The sequence below is a fragment of the Talpa europaea genome (assembly GCF_964194135.1).
Source record: "Talpa europaea genome assembly, chromosome: 7".
NCBI classification, from domain to species: domain Eukaryota; kingdom Metazoa; phylum Chordata; class Mammalia; order Eulipotyphla; family Talpidae; genus Talpa; species Talpa europaea.
In genome coordinates, this window is record NC_140074.1 from 118,998,321 (window position 1) to 119,016,611 (window position 18,291).

The 18,291-nt window shown below is 56.8% G+C and overlaps 1 protein-coding gene across 2 annotated transcripts; it reads left to right on the forward strand.

The window, feature by feature from the left end:
- Positions 1 to 7,477: 7,477 nt before the first annotated feature.
- Positions 7,478 to 16,334, forward strand: THRA (thyroid hormone receptor alpha; the record flags this gene model as incomplete). Of its 2 annotated transcripts, none has more annotated exons than XM_084237053.1 (8): positions 7,478 to 7,530; positions 9,821 to 9,888; positions 10,458 to 10,558; positions 12,332 to 12,479; positions 13,094 to 13,299; positions 14,095 to 14,241; positions 15,178 to 15,436; positions 16,005 to 16,334. In XM_084237053.1, the coding sequence occupies 8 exons, from the start codon at positions 7,478 to 7,480 to the stop codon at positions 16,253 to 16,255; spliced, it is 1,233 nt and encodes a 410-aa protein (XP_084093179.1). In that variant the 3' UTR covers positions 16,256 to 16,334. The 2 variants fall into 2 exon arrangements, with proteins under 2 accessions (XP_084093179.1, XP_084093180.1); XM_084237054.1 differs by having other exon boundaries at positions 9,827 to 9,888.
- Between the last annotated feature and the right edge of the window lie 1,957 nt (positions 16,335 to 18,291).

An 18,291-nucleotide genomic window follows, 5' to 3' on the forward strand; every position in this document is an offset into this window, starting at 1 on the left:
AGCTGCCCTGACTATATCCTCTCCCGTGAGCTCAGGCTCCAGCCTGCAGTGGCAGATCCAACAACTCTACCAGAGGGGAAGATTTGAACAGGGGCCACTGGGACAGCAGGCACCAAGAATTTCTGAGCATGCTCCTCCCTAGCCCTGATCTATTCGAATGAGGAGGCACCGGAAGTGACCCTTCCATGGAGAATCTGTGGCCTGCTACAGAAAGGGAAACTGAGGCTTAGTTGCAGGAAACGAATATAGAGGCACCATTTCTCTAGCAGGTAAAGGTTAAGAGCAGGGATATTTTTAGGAGCTAGACTGCCTGGGTTTGAATCCCTGCTCTGCCACTTGCTGGTTGTATAACCTTGGGCATGTGATTTAACCAATTTAACCTCTCCCTTGCCTTATTTGTAAATTGGGGATGATAATATCTGCCCCATTCAGCTTTTTGAGGATTAAAGGAGTTAGAACTTATAAAATGCTTTAAAAAGCGGCAGGTGTATCAAAGCACTTGTGTGTAAGCTGTGACTGAGGGAGCCTGGGGGGCTGGGGTCCCCTGGATTTCTCTGAAGAGCTTCTTGGAGAGTTTAGTCTCCTAGACATCCCAGGAATGGGACTAGGTGGGGGACTGGAGGATGGGAGGTTAGTGGGCCCCTCATTTCCAGCCTCCTTGCCTTCATGTCACCTCTTTCTCTCTCCCCCTCTACAAGTATTTGCCACCTGGAGCACCTCTGCCCTGCCCCCCTCTGACCCTCACCTTCTAGCTGCTTCTTAAAAAGGAGTCCTTGGCATCTGGGCTTAGGATATCCCTCCCCAGAGAGGGGTACATGCATCAGTGTTTGGGCATCACTGCACCTGTGTTGGGATAAGTCTGAGCCCTGGGGGTGGAGGAGAGAAATACCAAGGAAAGTACACCCTCACCTCAATCCCTAGGCCCCAGCCCTGGCTGCAGGACACCAGACTCCCTACCCCTGCATGGAGGGGCCATTAGTGTGAAGTGGCACCCAGCAAGGCCCAGGGTGGTAGGTGTGGCACCTTGAGATCCAGTGTCTGTCCTGGGTTGTCGCATTCCCTCCTTGAGTCTAATGATAAGACCCCTGTCTCCCCCAGATCCCTTTTATTTAGTTCCTTCAAAGTGCAGCAAGGGCAAGGGGTAAGCTGGGGGTGTGTGTGTATGTGCCTAACTTACCTCTAGTTCTCAGGGCTGCAGAAGTGCTGGGGGGGGGTGTCTTTTGTGCCTCTGAGGGGAGTTGAGGGGGGAGCCAGCAGGAAAGACCACCAGCTGGAAGTTGGGAGGCTGAGTTTTTGCCATTCACCAATTGTTGCCTTTGGACTTGGGTTTTCATCATCTGGAGACAAGGATGCCTGAGAGCGAGGTAACATAAGGCAGGAATGACACCTGTGCTCTCTCCGCGCTGCTTCCCTCCAGCCTGGTGAGCACTGCCTATGGAGTCTCCTCTCCTCCTGGGGCCTGGCTGTCTGGGCACTGGGAATATGCGTGCCCTGGAACCAGAGAAACAGCCCTGTCTCTCACGGAAGCATCTGGGGCTGGTGTGTGGCCGGGGGCATATGGTTTTCAGGCATATGGTGTTGCCCGCCCTCCCCCCTGGCAGACCCAGGCGGGGGTACCAAAAGGGACCTCCCTCTTATATGCCATTGTGTGAGGTGGGCCAGAGGGAGGGGTCAGAAGTTCTCTGGCTAGACAAAGGCAGCGAGATGGAACTTACTGGGGCCTAGGAAATGCTATGCTATGCACGGTCCCCTGCCTTGGCGGTGTGGACACCTAATCTGGGCACCAGGGACTGGACTGGAAGGTTAGTGCCACACACACACACACACACACACACACACACACACACGCAGCCAGCAGTGTGATTGGACCAAGTCGCCAGCCCACCTCCCGTGCCTCTTAGGGAAGAGAGGAGCTCTTTCTGCTCCAGAGCCTTCGCTGCCTGTTTCATTTTCTCTTTTACCCGGGCGCGGGGGCTGGGGAGGGGCGCCGGGGCCCGGAGGCCCCGGTGGCTATCAGTTTTGTGTACACATCAGCGAGTGGGTGTGTTGTGTGCGCGTCCATGTGTGCGTGTTTTGTGCATGTGTGGGCCGAGGAAGGCTGTGAATATCTGCTGGAACGGGACGAGCCCGGGGCTCTGCGCATGCGGGGTGAGTGTGCGTGTGTGTCTCTGCACGTGTCCGTGTGTGTGCCGGAGGCTCAGCTGCATTCGCCTGCGCGCATGCGCACACTGGCTGCTGCCTGCGCTGGAGCGCGCGCTCCCCCCTCGCACACAAACACACACACACTCTCAGTATCTCTTCCCTCTCTCCATTCTCCCTCTCCCTCCCTCCCTCCCTCCCTCCTCCAGTCTGCCCCCACCATACACACACAAATTCTCAGTATCTCCCCCCTTCTCTCTCTCCATCCTCTCTCCCCCTCTCCTTGCCTGCCTCTCCTCCCTCCTCCTGTCTCCCTTCCTCGCTAGTTCTGCTCGAGTAGGGGCTAGCTCCTGCTCCCTGGGGTGCCTGGAAGAACATTCCTGCTTTTCTTTCTCCCTCCACCATTCCCTCCTCTCCTGGGTGATGCTCCCGGGCACTTGCAGACAGCGCCTCTCTGCTCGCTCTTCCTCCTCAGAAGAGGGGAGTGGTGGGGAGGGGAGGACCCCAAGCCCTGTGCCCAGGATGCCATCTGTAGCGGGCGCCTTGGCCCCGTGACACTCATGCCTCCAGCTGCCCCAGCTCCCAGCTCCGATTACCCGCTGGCTGCTGGCGGGGGAGGGGGTGTGTGCCATGCCCAGCTTGGGGGGTGCTCCTAAATCTGCTTTCTTGGCTACTTGGATGTCCTGCGTCCACTCCTGGGGGCGTTGGGGCACGGGTGCGATGTTCTGTGGGCTAGCAGGGGGGAGGGATGGAGCTCTTGGGTGTGGGTGTCCCACAGCCACCCTCAGTGGTCTGGGGGGATGGAGGTGAGCGCCAGACCCCAGCACCCACCTTGATGTCTGACTGGCAAGGGCCTGGGGTTTGAAAGGGAGAGGAGAGCAGCAGGTGGGTGAGGTTCTAGTGGGGGGGGGGAACACAGTCTTTGATGTTCCTACTGGGCATCTGGCCCAAGTCAAGGCCGCTGTTTATGTCTTTCTGTCTCTGACCTGCAGGGGCGAGTTTCCTGTTATATTCTTTGGGGGGACAGGATCCTTTGTTTAAGGAACCAGTCTCCCCCTTATGTCATATCCCCCACCCCATCTCCTGTTCTCTAAACTCCAAGGCTCAGGAGTGCTAAGAGATTGGACTTAAGGGTCACTGCCCCTTAGTTCCAGAAATCCCATCCCCCCCTCCAGGAGAGCTCCCTCCCCGCCTCCCATCTACCAAGCAGATGCCTCTGTGCTCCTCTCCACCTCACACCTGCCAAATAGTACCTTCCTTCCCGCCTTCACTCCCCCTCTCTTTTCTGGCACTAGGATAACAAGGAGTTGGGTGGGGCTGCCCTGCTCAGTCCATACCTGAGCCATGGAGGGGGAAGGTTCTGGAAAGGAAAAAAGAGGTCCCAGCCCTGAGAGGCATGTAACCCTCAACATGGGGGCTTGCTTGGCTGCTGCCACCTCCACCGCCTCCAGATTCCCAGGGGCTGTTCGTTTCTGTGGCTGCCCATGGGAGCCATGTTGGCACGGGTGCCAGTGTCTGCACCCAGTTGCCTGTGTTTGCCTGTGCATGCCTCTGTGTGTCCATGTGTGTTTGTGTGCATGCATGTGTGTGTTTGGGCTACAGTGGACACAGGGTCCCTTAGCATCATCCTTCTTGGCTCCCATGATGTGGGTTCAGGGCCTCAATGCCAGGTAATTGGGAGTAGGGGGGAAGTATCCCCTCCCAGCGGCAGGCAGAGGGGAAGGGGAGAGGGAGGTGTGAACCTACCCACAGCACTATTAATAGCCCACATGCCAGGCCACCAAGAACCAGCTGTCACCGTGGAAACCATTTCTACTCCCCCCTCCCCCAGCCTCCATGGGGTGGGACTGAGGCGGGGCATGAAGCACCCCCCACCCATCTTTCTTTGTTACCTTTCTCTCTTTGTCTCCCCTCTCCTTCATCCGTCTCTCCTCCCCTTATCTGTCCTCTGCTCTGCCTCATCCCTTGTCTCCCCCACCCCCATCTCTTGCCGCTGCTCTCCCTTCCCCTGCGTCCTTGTCATCTCTGCCTCTACCCCACCCTGCCCTTCTCTTTGTTCCCACCCCTCCTGTCTTTCCTCCCCTGCACCCCTCTGCTCCTCTTTCTCCCTTTTCCTCAGTCCCTCTATCTGTGGGTCCTTCCCTCTGCGGTTGCCAGCAGGAGGGCTGGGCTTTCCTTAGAAAATTAAGGACAAAGTTCAGGGGCCTCAGACAGGTGGGCCAACACCAAGAGCAGACACGCAGGTGAGAAGCATCTGCAGAGTTTGGGGGGTGAGATTCTGTGCACAGAGTCTTCTCTGGCTGCCCCAAGAGTCCTTTGGGGGGTGTCCCTTGGGTCCACAGGACTTGGAGTGGGGCAGTCAGTGTGGAACCCTGGCCTGGTGCCCATGGATGCTGCACTGGCCTCTCTTCCCTGCCCCCAGCCCCCCCCCCACCACTGTAGAAGCTCATCAGCTTAATGAAACGCTTCCCCCTCCTTGGGCACCTTGCCCACACTGACACCCGGCGGCTCTTATCTGACAAAGAGGGAGTGGGTGGCCAGACCAGCCGACAGGTGGGTCTGCCATCCGGCTGTCCAGCCTAGTCTCAGAACCCCGCAGCTCCACCCCGCCACCAAGTTGGGGCCCAGCCTCCTCCTCTCCAGGGGATGGGACAGGGAGGAGCTTGGGGAATTAAGCTGGATTCTAGGAGGAGAGAAAGGCTGCCCTTCAGGGTGGGTATCCCTGCCCCTACCTGCCCCGCTCCCACAGACTCACGTGGTAGGTGCCTCCCCACGTGCTGGGCCTCTGCTTGCTCTGTGTGGCTCTGGAGGCCCTAGAGAGATGACAAGGGATCCTCAGGGGTTCCAGCCTCCTGCTACATACCAGGCAAGGGTGCTGGAAGCATCGAGGTCAGCGCCTTGCTCCCCTAGCCCCTGCCAGAGGCTAAGCATAGCCCAGGGTGCACTGACGGGCACCCAGACCCCTCCCCTTGGCCCAGAGGTAGGGCAGAAAGGGAACCTGTCCCTCCCCCCAGCGGGCACGTGCAAGCCCTTGGCAGTACCCAGACACATTTGGAGTTAAGGTTGGGCTGGGGAGGGGGAAGGGAAAACAAACATGGTGGCTTAGGTTGGCACTACCCCAGGTGTGCCCTGTAGCAACTGGCAGTGCTGAAGGTGCAGGGGGAGGGGGTTCTCCAGAGCCATGGGCCAGGGCGGGAGTGGCCCCTGCCCTGTAGTGGCTGTCGGGTGCTCCCTGCCGCCAGGCCACAGCTGCTAATTCCCATTCCCACACACCCTGGCCCTCTTCGCCTGCCCCCAGGGCCTGCTCCCCAGGGCTGTCCCTCTCTCAGCATGCCCACTCCTGTGCCTGCCTCCTCCCTTCCCCGGGGGCGCTTGGGCCTCCGGCTGGCGAGTGGATTTTTCCAGCTTCTGTAAACAAGTGGTGGCAGCATGCCAGGTGGGCAGGAGACAGGCGGGGGCAGCACCGCAGCCAGGGTGTGCCAAGCACCGAGGCACAGCCTCGGGGGGAGACAGGGAGACACCCAGGCCCAGAGAGACAACACACAGAGAGAGGGAGACATTCAGATACAGTCAGACAGATGAAACGAAGCCTCGCTGGGCCCAGGCAGAAATGGAAACAGAGGCAACAGAAAATAGCCCCTCTATTGTCCAGCCCATCCCCCACGGCTGCCCGGCCCCTCTCCTTCACTACTCTGGCTGAGAGCAGCAGGCCCCAGTGCCCAGTCCCAGGGCATCCCCACCCACTTCTTCCCCCACCTCCACCCCTTAGCGCTGGCTACGCCATTATAAATTTATAACAGGAATTTCTCCACAAGCCAAGAAAAACTTGACCTACTTTCTTGACGGCTCCCTGGGCTAAGGCTCCTGCTTGCCCCCCCACCCCCAGTCTCCTGTCCAGCCCCTAGTGCCCAGTCCTGGTGTGGGGGTATCAGAGGCACAACAAGCCACCCTCCAGTACTCCTGCCATGCTCCCCACACTGGGGGGCCCCCTAGGGCAGAGGCCCTGTTCCCCTGTCCTGCCCTGCCCAGCCTAGTAGCCTCACTTATATTTCCCTTTCCCTCCCACCCTGGCTCCTTATCAGTATCTAGGGGTGGGGCCTGGGGGGCCCAGGGGCGAGGTCTTGGGGCAACAGCCATGTGATGGAAGTTGTATGTGGGGAGCTGCACCCTTTGTCCCCCCTGCATGCCCACACCTGCCTTTGCACGCAGACCGGAAGCCCCAGGTCTGCAGCCGGGGTCCGAGGTGCAGCACAGAGGAAAAGGTGGGCGCCGGTTTGCACTGCCTGGACTCTGGGTAGCAGAACCCGGCTAGCATTGGAGCCGGGCTTAGAGTCACTGAGCTCCTTGCTAACAAGTTGTGTGAACTTGAGAGAGCGATCGAGTTTTCTGTGACTTGGTTTCCTTATCCATAGAGTTCCAGGTCCACTTCAGAGGACGCGTATTATCTAGTCAGTGAACGTGTGTTCGTTTCCCGCCCCCTCCTTGCCGTCCTGCTAGGTGGCTGCCCACCTCAACCAACTGGGCAGTCTGGACCCTGTTTGGGAAACTCTCTGGAGCTCTTGGGGCAGGGGCTGGGGAGTAGCCCTACCTCAGCAGCATGGGGGTGGGGGGACCCTCTCCCACTCTGTTCAGGGTCTTTCTTCAAGGCCCTCAGATGGAACTGTGGATGACCTCCACCCACCCTTCCTCCATGGGTCCCCCTCGTACCTGAGCGGAAGCTCAGCTCTGGTTCCCTCTTGCTCTAATACTGATGAGTTAGGAAAAGCTGGCTCATGTTAAGGGCCGAGCACTTGATTGAATATGAGGATTGAGACATGGTACATGGATTACCTCATAGTTTCCCTTCATCCCTTTCCATGTCTGGGGTTTAGGATGTGGATCTCCAATCTCGCCTGCTGTACCTGTTGAACTGAGGGGTTATCCTGGGCCTCTCCCATGCCCACTACCATCTCATTAGGGGCCCCAAAATAATGCCACCAGAGGAGCCTTATCCACCCACCCCCTGGCACCTTCTTATCCCTGCCCCTCTTTTCTCTCTCCACAGGGACCTCTGGACAGTACAAGACTCTGAAGCTACTCCCCCAGCCCAGGACCACCCACAGACCCTGCTTGCCCCCCAGCCCTGCCACCTGCCACTCCCTGGCCCCTCTCACCGCCCGCCCCTCTTGGGGTGCAGGGCATGGTGTGAAAGGCCAAGTGCTGAGGCGGGCACCATGGGTGCTATGCCCTAGGGCCTGGGTGGCAGGGGGTGGGCGGCCTGTGGTTGTGCCGGGGGGGCCAGTGTGCCCACCCCAGTCTCTTGGCGTGCTGGAGGGCATCCTGGATGGAATTGAAGTGAATGGAACAGAAGCCAAGCAAGGTGGAGTGTGGGTCAGACCCAGAGGAGAACAGGTAACAGGTCCCACCACTGGGTCGTGTCAACTCTTAGGCCACAGGCAGGGTGACCTGGCAACCGAGAGCTGAGCCTGGGCCCTTTAAGCACCTCTAGGGGATGGGCATGAGGCCAAAGAGCCTGCTGCCTACCTTTGCCCAGGAGGTGAGGTCATGTTCAGATTCACAGGGAATTGGGCACCTGGATTGAGAGATGCCCATTTTGCAGAGGGGGTGGGTGATGCAGAGCAGAGTAACTGCAGGCAGCGGGCACCTACATGGCTACTGCCCCCATCTCCTCTGACACTGCTGCCCTCACCTGAGTGTGTAGATTGCAGACGGCCTGCTGTTGTCCTCCTGTTCTCCCTACCAGCCTGTTGGCATCTACCCACTGCTGCGCCTTCCACATGCCACGGTGTATGTGACGTGACATTCAGGGCACGTGCACCCGTCACCATTGGTCACAGCCCACGCTTATGTTTGGAACCTATTGGGAGCCCCACAAGCTCTTCCTTGTTCGTGGGCAAGGGCGGGCGCTGTCATGGGCTCCTCCCAGGAAGTGGAAGTGAATGCCAACTAGGAGAGTTGTGCTCACATGTGAAGGAGGCAGCAGCCCCATACACAGAGAGGGCCAGGTTACCTATGCGCTGCATTGCCCTCCAGGAGCCCAGAGGGTCTTTGCCTCTCCCATTGGCTCCAAGTGGCACAGAGCTCTGTCCCAGTTGGCATGGTGCCCCAGGAGCTGGGTACAGCCTGTGCCTATGGCCATGGAGAGATTGGGGGAGGGGGTGCTCTGGGGAGCAGTGTGGCCGTTGCCTAGGAGACCAGATCATGAGCCAGAAGGCCTGAGGCCTGGCCAGGCAAAGCCTTGGGGCCCAAGACTGCGTCCCTGGAGAGGTGGAGGCAATGGATGGTTCTGGCAGTTAGGTAGGGAACCTGGGGTACCCAATCCCAAAATCCTCACCCCAGAGGGGACTCTGAAAAAGATCTGACCTATCACTTCATAACTCTTGCTTGCAGCCTTTGTACCTTCCTGCCCAGGGTCTATGGGTCAGGGAGGGTCTACTCCTAACTGGAGAAAGGCGGGAATGCCCCCCACCCATCAAGGCTACAGCCCCTCCCCTGACACCCTCCCTCCCCATGTCTCTGCGCCACCCTGTGGCTTTCCCTGGAACTACACCCAGAAACTGTGAGGTTAGTTATTGCTGGAGCTGCCAGCTCACCTGGGACCTAAGTGGCCAGGAGTTCCCCACACCCACCCGTCCTGGAGGCCGGAGGGAGGTCTGACCCTCCAGCACAGGGTAGTCCCCAGGGGGGCATGAAACACAGTGCCGTCTGTGACTGTGACCCTGGCCAAGGTCACTGTGTCAGTGTGTTGGGAGCTGCATCCAGCTCCAGGAGGAGGGGCCCTGCACCCTGCCCCTCACAGGGTGGGCGTAGCAGGTTATACAATTGAGCGTGCATGCATGTCGAAGGCTTATGTAACCTGTGTGTGCTGCGGTTACATAACACGTATGTGGAGAGACTGGAGACATATATGTGCCATGGCTGAGAATTGCTCACACCCCACATGAAGGGGCATTCGGCCTGTGCCAACTCTTCCTCCAGTGCCCAGTGTCACCAGGCCAGCGGGACCTCGGTTGCTGTTCTGTGAAGTGGAGGCCGTGGACACTGGGCTTCTGGCAGTCCCTTCCTGCTCTCTCATTCCTGGTTCTAGGTTCTAGTTGCCGGGCACTGTTTTCAGTCTCCGTGGTTATTTAGCACAAATGCCTGGCCTGGAAATCAAGCAGCATGTTCGTGGGGAGAGGGGAGGGGACAAACTAGCGGTCATATACACGTTCTTAATGTCCTGAAAGTTGCACAGATGTAGATTCTTGTATTTATCTGCCACACCTGGGTTTGTACTGACAACCACACATGCTCTGGTGTATGTAGCATGCGCGCGTGTGTGGAAAGGTTATGGTGCTTTCAGTGTGTCCTGAAGATTCCTTCTGCAGGTGTCATGTACTGAGGCTTAAATATGTGGATATCTTGTGAAGTGTGGGTGCTTAACCTTCTATGCTTGTGTGTGTGTGTGTGTGTGTTGGGGCACTGGATCATACTTGTGCCCCAGCCAAACACCTTATCTCTGTCCCCTGCAGCTTCCAGATTGCTGGACCCTTCTCAGCTTTGTCAGCTGACCTGGGGGTGGGGGTTGAACAAGGACACAAGATGGAGGGAATTGGGTCGGGGGGATTATATAAGCCTATTGGATAAGAAGGGAGCTGCCCCCACATTGTTCTGTGACTCTGCCCACCTTGCCCCCATCCAGTGCCAGGTCACCAGATGGAAAGCGAAAAAGAAAGAACGGCCAATGTTCCCTGAAAACCAGCATGTCAGGTGAGCTTAGCTATGTGTACCCTCCACCCCCTCCTCTCCCTCCCCCCAACCAGGCCAGGCCTCTCTGGGGCCTGCACATGTGTCGGCAGCTCCTGTGTCCCACGGGGACAGCCTCCTAGAGGGCTTGGGATGGACTTGTCTGGAGGTGAGAGGGCTTCTGTGGGCGTGTGGGTTTTGAGGATGGATTAGACCCCTTCCCTTTCATAACTCCCTTTGTCTGAGACCTCACCAGGGTTAGGGTCTGGGCCAACAGGCTGGGGGCTGTATTCCTCTGAGATGAGCCTGCTAACATTTGCTTCCTCTCCTGCCTCCCCTGACCCTTGGCTTTGGCAGAGAAAACCCCAGAATGGACAGTCAGATGGGGATTCTCCTTGTTCTTAGGGAAAAGGCTACATATGATAACCTCTGATATGTCTCCAGGACCCCACCTGCAGACAAAGAACCGTACAGGGAGGCTGGTGTCAGGGATGGGCCAGAAAGGAAAAGTGAGGAGATGGAGTAAGCATAGTAGCCTCTCTGCTATGGGCCCGAGCCATGCCTCCCTGCCTGCCTCCCTTCCTCCCTCCCAGGGTATATCCCTAGTTACCTGGACAAAGACGAGCAGTGTGTCGTGTGTGGGGACAAGGCAACCGGTTACCACTACCGCTGCATCACTTGCGAGGGCTGCAAGGTATGGACCAGCCAGTTCCTGCTCTGCCCCCTACGCGTGACCCCATCTCTCACTCAGGCCCTCAGCACCTGGTACAACCAACAGCTCTTTAAACAGGGAACCTACGACCTGCTGTTTACAACATTATTTCTTATTCATTCATTTGTTCATTCATAATCCTTGCTCTAGCCTTCCTGGGCCTCAGTTTCTTCATGTATACAAGGAGCATAGTCATGTTGCCTATTTTACCTACCTCGTAGAGTCTTAGGGGAAATTCAATGATATCTTTCACATAAAGTATTTAAAACAAAGGACGCACCTAGTCCTCATCAGCCGCCAGCCAGCCAGCCAGCCAGCTAGTGTGTTATATGTGAGGGGTTAGTGTCCTGCTCACCACCTGCCAGGCAGACAGGCTTAAAACAGATGTCATGTTTTTCTGAACGTGGCTCCTGGCTGCCTGCAGGGCGAGGGAAATGCAGACCCCTAGGCCTCAGTCCACCCCTACTTGATCAGAGCTTTTTGTGGTAGAGCCCAGGAATCAGACTCCCCAGTTACTTCCGATGCACCTGAAAGGGTGAGGATGAGGAGATCAACAGGGGCATAGCAGGGGCATTGAGGAGAGGGTAGCGGTGCCTTGGGCAGAGAGGACAAGGGCAGAGACTAGGGCAGCCCTCATGAGCGTTCGCTTTGGTCAAGACAAACTGCAGGGGTTTCCTAGCCGTCGTCCTGAAAATGTAAGACCTTCCAAGAAACAGAATCATTTAAAATTTGTGACGGCTTCAAGTTCCTTTCTTTCTTAGAGTCGAGATCAGCCAGGATAGAGTTCCATGGCAGTGTTCCTGGAGGCATTGTGGGCCACATAACATAGAGCGAGGAACCTTACCCTTAAACACATGAGTCCCGGGGGAGCCCCAAAAAACCTAGAGGTGCTTTGGCCCCATCTCTAGAGAGTCTGATGATGTAGGACTAGAGTGAGGCCCAGGAATCTGTATTTTTGGTGAGGGTCCTGAGGGATTTTAATGTGCCCCAGAATCTGAAAGCCCAGACCATGAGATGCCCTCCCTCAGGTCCAGTTCTGGTGCTGCTGCCCATTTAGCCAGGCAACTTTGGGCAAATTGCTTGAAGTCTCTAAACTTCAGCTTCCTAGTCTGTCAAATGGAGATGATCACAGTTCCTACCTCCTGGGGGTGACACAAGTGCTAACTGCAATGATGCATGAAAGAAAAGGCTTCAAATGCCCTGGCACATAGTAGCTCTTCTTATTGCTACCATCTGGATACAAGCTTTTCCCTTTAAAGCAGACTACATGTTTTTATATAAAATAGAAATTTTTCTTTTAAAACTTCTAGCCTTCATACCCAAGGCCTTTTCTCCACTTTTGGACCCTCTATTTCACAGATTCCACCTGCACAGCAACAGCCATATGAGGATAGCTTTGGGGGTTGGTGTTGTTTTAGGGTCTTTTAGCCAGATGGACTGTAAGGTATTAGTCAAACTTCTCAAGCTGTTCTTCCTTTGGGCCTTGTAGCACCTCATACCATCCTAGGCCCAGATGTCTCCATCTTTACGTCCCACCACCACTCCCCATGTGCCCCACACTCGGCAGCCTGGGGTCTGAGGCCCCTATTTCTAATGTCCTGTGCCTAAGCCCAGTGACGCTGCTGGGCTTCTAGGTCAGCAGGATGCCAGGCTCCCTCACTCACCTCCCCCACCCCCAGAGGACTGCAAGCTTGGTTCAGGAAGGAGAATGCATACTCACAAATTGCTTTGTTGTCCTCCCCATACACACCTCAGGGCTTCTTTCGCCGCACAATCCAGAAGAACCTCCATCCCACCTACTCCTGCAAATATGATAGTTGCTGTGTCATCGACAAGATCACCCGCAATCAGTGCCAGCTGTGCCGCTTCAAGAAGTGCATCGCTGTGGGCATGGCCATGGACTGTAAGGGGGCGGGTAGGGGGAGAGCCCGGTGCCTGCAGGGGAGGGGGTGTTCAGATATGGCAGGCCCCTTCCAGGATACCCTCAGGGCCCACAGGGCAGAGAGACAATCCAGGTTGGGCTGATGGGGAGGATGAATGCTCAGAGTGTAGGTCCCTGCTGCCTTCCTCCCTGGGGAAAGGAAACCAAGGGTCACTCTGTGGGTCCTGCGTGTGGGCTCCAGTGCCTGTCTGCCCCGTACCACGCAAGGGCCTTATGGAGGGAGTCACTGGATAGAAAGACGCCCTCAGCAACCCCCACATTATCCCTGACTGCCAGAGAAGGCACCCCCTCTTCTGGCTGAGAGAGGGCATCTCACTGGCTGATAATTGGATGGCAAGGTCACTACTAACTGCTATCACCAGGACGCTGTACACTAGAATGTGCCATTCCTCCTGAGCAGCCCAAATTGTAGCTTATGTCCCAGTGGTCATCCCTATCCCAGTTGTACCCATACCTGCTAGCTGGTGTGGGAATCACTGAACCTCTCTCAGTTTCTCCAGCCTGCACCCAGGAAGAATGGTTTCCGGGAGGGGTGTGGAAAGTGCCACACAAAGGCCGTGTGTCTCTGTTGACAGTGGTTCTAGACGACTCAAAGCGGGTGGCTAAGCGCAAGTTAATCGAGCAGAACCGGGAGCGGCGACGGAAGGAGGAGATGATCCGGTCCCTGCAGCAGCGACCAGAGCCCACTCCTGAAGAGTGGGATCTGATCCATGTTGCCACGGAGGCCCATCGCAGCACAAATGCCCAGGGCAGCCATTGGAAGCAGAGGCGGAAATTTCTGGTAAGGAAAAGGGGGGTGTGGAGAGAGAAGCTACCAAGTGGCTGGGAGAGGAGAGCGAGCTCAGAGTCTTGCCTCCTCCAGAAAGCCACCTTGGATTAATCAACCCAAAGATGACTCCCCGCCACACACACACCTTGAAACTGTATTTTTTGGCAGCTGCTGAGTGCCAGGCATTGTGTTAGGCCCTGGCAGAACTGAGTTCTAAGTGAATGGTCAGCTTGGGAGGAGATGGACTGTTGGTTATAAGTGGGGGGTTGGGGGGAGGTAGAAAACTGGTTTCTGGTTCCTGGTGGCCCACACAGGGAACAGTGTGCTGTGAGGAGCACGGTCTCTGACACCAGGCAGATGTGTGTGTGTGAACGACAGGAGTCAGGCTCCTGGGTTGAAACCTAGTTCTACCACTTACTGGTCATGTGACCTGGGGCTGTTACTCAAGTGTGCTATGCCTCAGTTTCCTCCTCTGTGATGGTGATAATTATAATATCTTCTTATAGGATTGTGGTAAAGATTAAATGAGATAATATATATAAAATATGCTTAACTGCATATTAAATAACCAACAAATAAAGCTTCCGTTATTACTACATTACTTCTACTGCTAGGATCATTGTCATTATTAGCCAGCTTGGAGCCCTGGCCATGTTCTATGCCTCAAGGTGAAAGAGAAGCCTTAGGTTGGGGCTGGGTGGCCCCTCTTCCCCAGGCTGCCCTGGAGCTCCCCCTGGTGGGCAGGGAGCCTCAGTGAGAAGTTGAAAGGGGTCTGCAGCCCCAGCTGACCTCGGTCTTTCCCTCTAGCCTGATGACATTGGCCAGTCACCCATAGTCTCCATGCCGGATGGAGACAAGGTGGACCTAGAGGCCTTCAGCGAGTTTACCAAGATCATCACCCCAGCCATCACCCGCGTGGTGGACTTTGCCAAAAAACTGCCCATGTTCTCCGAGGTGAGTGGCAAATGGGAAGAGAGATGTGGTACCATACTGGAGGGACGCTGGGGTTTCCTGATACCTGCATCTGATCACCTTGGGTTCTCTGGCTAGGGAGCAATAGCTCAGTACACCCCCAGTGTATACCCCATGCACATGTGTGCATGCTCTTGAGTGCACATGCCTGCACACGCACACACATGCACTTACACCCTGGGCTAGCTGATCCCTGGGGTGGAGCCAGCAGGCTAAGTGCCCAGCCCCACAGCCCCTCCCAGGCCTTCCCTGACCCTCTCCCCACGAACTCTGCATGGCCATTCTAACTCTAGACAGCTCGAAATTTGTCCTCATTTTATTTATTTTTTTAAAGATTTATTTATGCATACAAGTACTGGGGTACAGGCCAGAGGTGCAGGGGGGAGTGGGGTGAGAGGATTCACCAGAAACAGAGTGGGGAACTGAACAGGCAGATTGAATGAAATACACTGATGAGGGGAGCAGTGGGCAAGTCAGGAGAGGTCTGCTGCACCATGTGGGTTGCTCCCTGGCCGGCCAGGGATTGAACTCATGCTGCAGAGGCTGCGGATTGCTTCATAGTGCTGTGCTTAACCCCTTGCGCCACCAGGGAGGCCCAGTTGTCCTCATTTTAAAGAGCACTAACTCTGGCGACAGTCTGTCCGATACCTGCTAGCTGTGTGATCTTGGCCACGTTATCTGGCTCCCTGTCCTGCGGTTTCCTCATCTGCAGTAGGGATGGAGGTAGAGATGGGACCTAACTTGGAGACTTGTGAGGTTTGATGAAACAGGCAAGTCTGCTGCCCAGCACAAGGTTAACTGTTCAAAGTACACATTCCTGGCTGAAGCCGCTGTTGACTTTGAAGCCCCCAGAGGACATCTAGGGGATTCTGGTGGGGAGAGGCGTGCTGAATGTGCCTGTGCCCTGCTACTCCACAGCTGCCTTGTGAAGACCAGATCATCCTCCTGAAGGGGTGCTGCATGGAGATCATGTCCCTGCGGGCAGCTGTCCGCTACGACCCCGAGAGCGACACCCTGACCCTGAGTGGAGAGATGGCTGTCAAGCGAGAGCAGCTCAAGAATGGCGGCCTGGGCGTCGTCTCCGACGCCATCTTTGAACTGGGCAAGTCACTCTCTGCCTTTAACCTGGATGACACGGAAGTGGCTCTGCTGCAGGCTGTGCTGCTAATGTCAACAGGTACCTGCCCATTGGCTGGGAGGGCTCGGCAGCTTCTGTGGCCCCAGAGCGTGACTGGCCCCGGGCCCAGAAAGGGCTCTTGTCCTTTCTTAGACCGGTCGTGTCTCTCTGCTCCCTGGCTTCTCCACCTCCAACCCCACGCCTACTCTGTCACCCAGGCCTACTCTGTCACTCAAGCCTACCTGTTTCCTGTCTCCTGCTCTGTCATCCATGACCCTGCTGTTGTCTTTTGCCTCCTGATCCCGCCTCTGATCCTCCTGTCTTCGTCCATTCTTCCTCTCTGCTGCCAGCCCATCTGTCGCCCACGCTCCCTTCATGCCCCACCTCCACCTTGTTCCCATCACCTCCTGTCCCCATCCTGCCTCTTCTCAGTCCTGTCTCTTGCCTCCATCCTCGCTTTATGCCTGGTCCAGCCTCTCCGACCACCAGCCCTTCTCTCTGCTGCAGGTTTCCTCTCTCTTCCCAGGCCCACGTCTCCACCCTCTGTCCTCGCTCCTTCTCCTCAGCCCCCTCTCTCTGTCCCTCTGCTGCTGTCTCGCACTCACCCTCATGCCCCTCCTCCCCACAGACCGCTCGGGCCTGCTGTGTGTGGACAAGATCGAGAAGAGTCAGGAGGCGTACCTGCTGGCGTTCGAGCACTACGTCAACCACCGCAAACACAACATTCCGCACTTCTGGCCCAAGCTGCTGATGAAGGTGACTGACCTCCGCATGATCGGGGCCTGCCACGCCAGCCGCTTCCTCCACATGAAAGTCGAGTGCCCCACCGAACTCTTCCCCCCACTCTTCCTCGAGGTCTTTGAGGATCAGGAAGTCTAAAGCCTCAGGCGGCCAGAGGGTGTGCGGAGCTGGTGGGGAGGAGCCTGGAGAGAAGGGGCAGAGCTGGGGGCTGAGGGAGACCCCCACACCTCTTCTCTCCTTCCTCTCGCCCTCGGATAGATTCAGCTCCCACACACACCCGCACTGCCCCCGTCCCTCCTCAGAGCCTCCAGCCCTGGGACAGGGCACACAAATGAACTTGCTATGAACAGGACAGTGTGGGAGGCTGGGGAACCGTGTTCTGCAGTTCCCAGGACCCCGTCCTCTGAGAAGGTAGGGGAGGGGAGGGAGAACTAAGAGCCATCTTAACTGTAGGGGAAGGAGTGACTGTAAGGGACAGGAATGTGGGGTGGGGGAAGATGCCCTCAACTCACCCCCTACATAACCCGAGCGAGAGCCCCCCCATTCCTTGGCCTAGGTTCCCCCTCCAGGCTAAGGGCCTCTTCCCCAGATGCCTGGGTGCAAAGAAAGGTTTGGCTTGGCTCCTCCCCTGGAGGTTAAAAATTATAGTCATTCTAACTGCACTTTGGATACCAGGCAAGGGGACAAGATAAATGAAGAAAAACTCGACAGAGAGAAAAAGAAAAAAAAAAAAAAAAAAGATTGAGCGATTGAGAGAGAGAGAGAGAGAGAGAGAGAGAGAGAGAGATGATATTAAGTTATTAACTGAGGCTGGCCAGAGGGGAGGACCCCCCCCTACCACCCCCATGCACTTTGAGAGCTGCCCCATCTCCCCCCAAATCAGAGAGAACTGCCCCCCATACCAGGTCCCCAAGGGTAGGGCTGCCGATCAGAGCTGTGAGTTAACACAACAGGGTCCTGGCCACCCCCCTTGCCCTGCCCTTCCCTCTGTGCCCCTTTGGCACCCCAACCCCAGTACTCACTCTGCTCTCTGCCACTCGTGCCCGCTGAGTTCCATCTACCTCTCACGCTGGATGCCAGCTGGCCCCTCACCAGCCTGCCCTGCTGCCCGCACAGCTCCCCTTTCAAGTGCCCAGCCCCAGGGGCCTCTCCCTGTCCCCCTCCACTCCCTCCACACCTTGGCACCCACACAGGAAAAACTGTGGCTCGAGCTCCCGCCCTCCACACATCCTGCAGTATTAGCTACAATCCAGATGCTGCTGCCCCGGGGGAGGGGGGTTTGCCTGAGCTTCTCCCAGAGCCTCTACCCCCTTAGAATCCTGTTCCCATCTGTCTTCTGGGCCCTCTGACCTCTGACCTCCTCCTTCCCCCCTCCTACTTGATGCACTAACCCAGACTCTGGGCAGGCAGGCACCAGAAAGGGGGTGCTTAGATAAACGGCACTTAGTTGGGGGCCCAGGGGAGGGGGTGGTTGGTGCTCATCCTTTTTTATTTGAAGCTCTTCAGGCCAGCCCCCACCCTCTGCCCCTGGGACCCCTTCCCCTCTACTTTTCTCTAATTCAGGGACTTTGGCTTGAGCCACCTCCCACCCTCCTGGTGAGGAGTGCTCTGTTGGTCTGCACTGGGGTGAGCTGCCCACCTCCCCCTCCCTTTGGTTATCACCCACTCCTTAGGGGACAGAGGAGGAGGTGGCCCTCCGCAGGTGGGGTAGGGGAGGGCAGGAGGAACAGAGCAGACCAGAGGGCCCTGGGCTCGGCTGCATGTCGGCAGGGATGGATGGGTGGACATAGATGCCCCCGGAAGCCATGGGGAATGGGGCAGGGGGGCGGGGGGAGGGGTGCCAGGGCTTCCTGCGCTTTGCACTATTGGGGCAAAAATGTCTTAAGCGGTGGGGAACCTGCCACCCCACTCTGACCCTTAGCCTGCCACAGCCCCCTACACACACACACACACACACACACACACACATAGGAAGGCAAGGCCATGCTGCCCATCGGGGTTCCGTCCTTCCCCCGCTGTTCAGGTGTTCCAACAGGTGGAGGGCCTGGAAGAGCATCCATTGTCACCTGTGCATGTGCCTGCCCCACACCCCCTCGGGCTTCTGGGCTGCCCTTGCTGTCTTTGTCTGTCTCTATCCTCTCTCTCTCTCTCCTGGGGTTCTGATTCCTGTATTA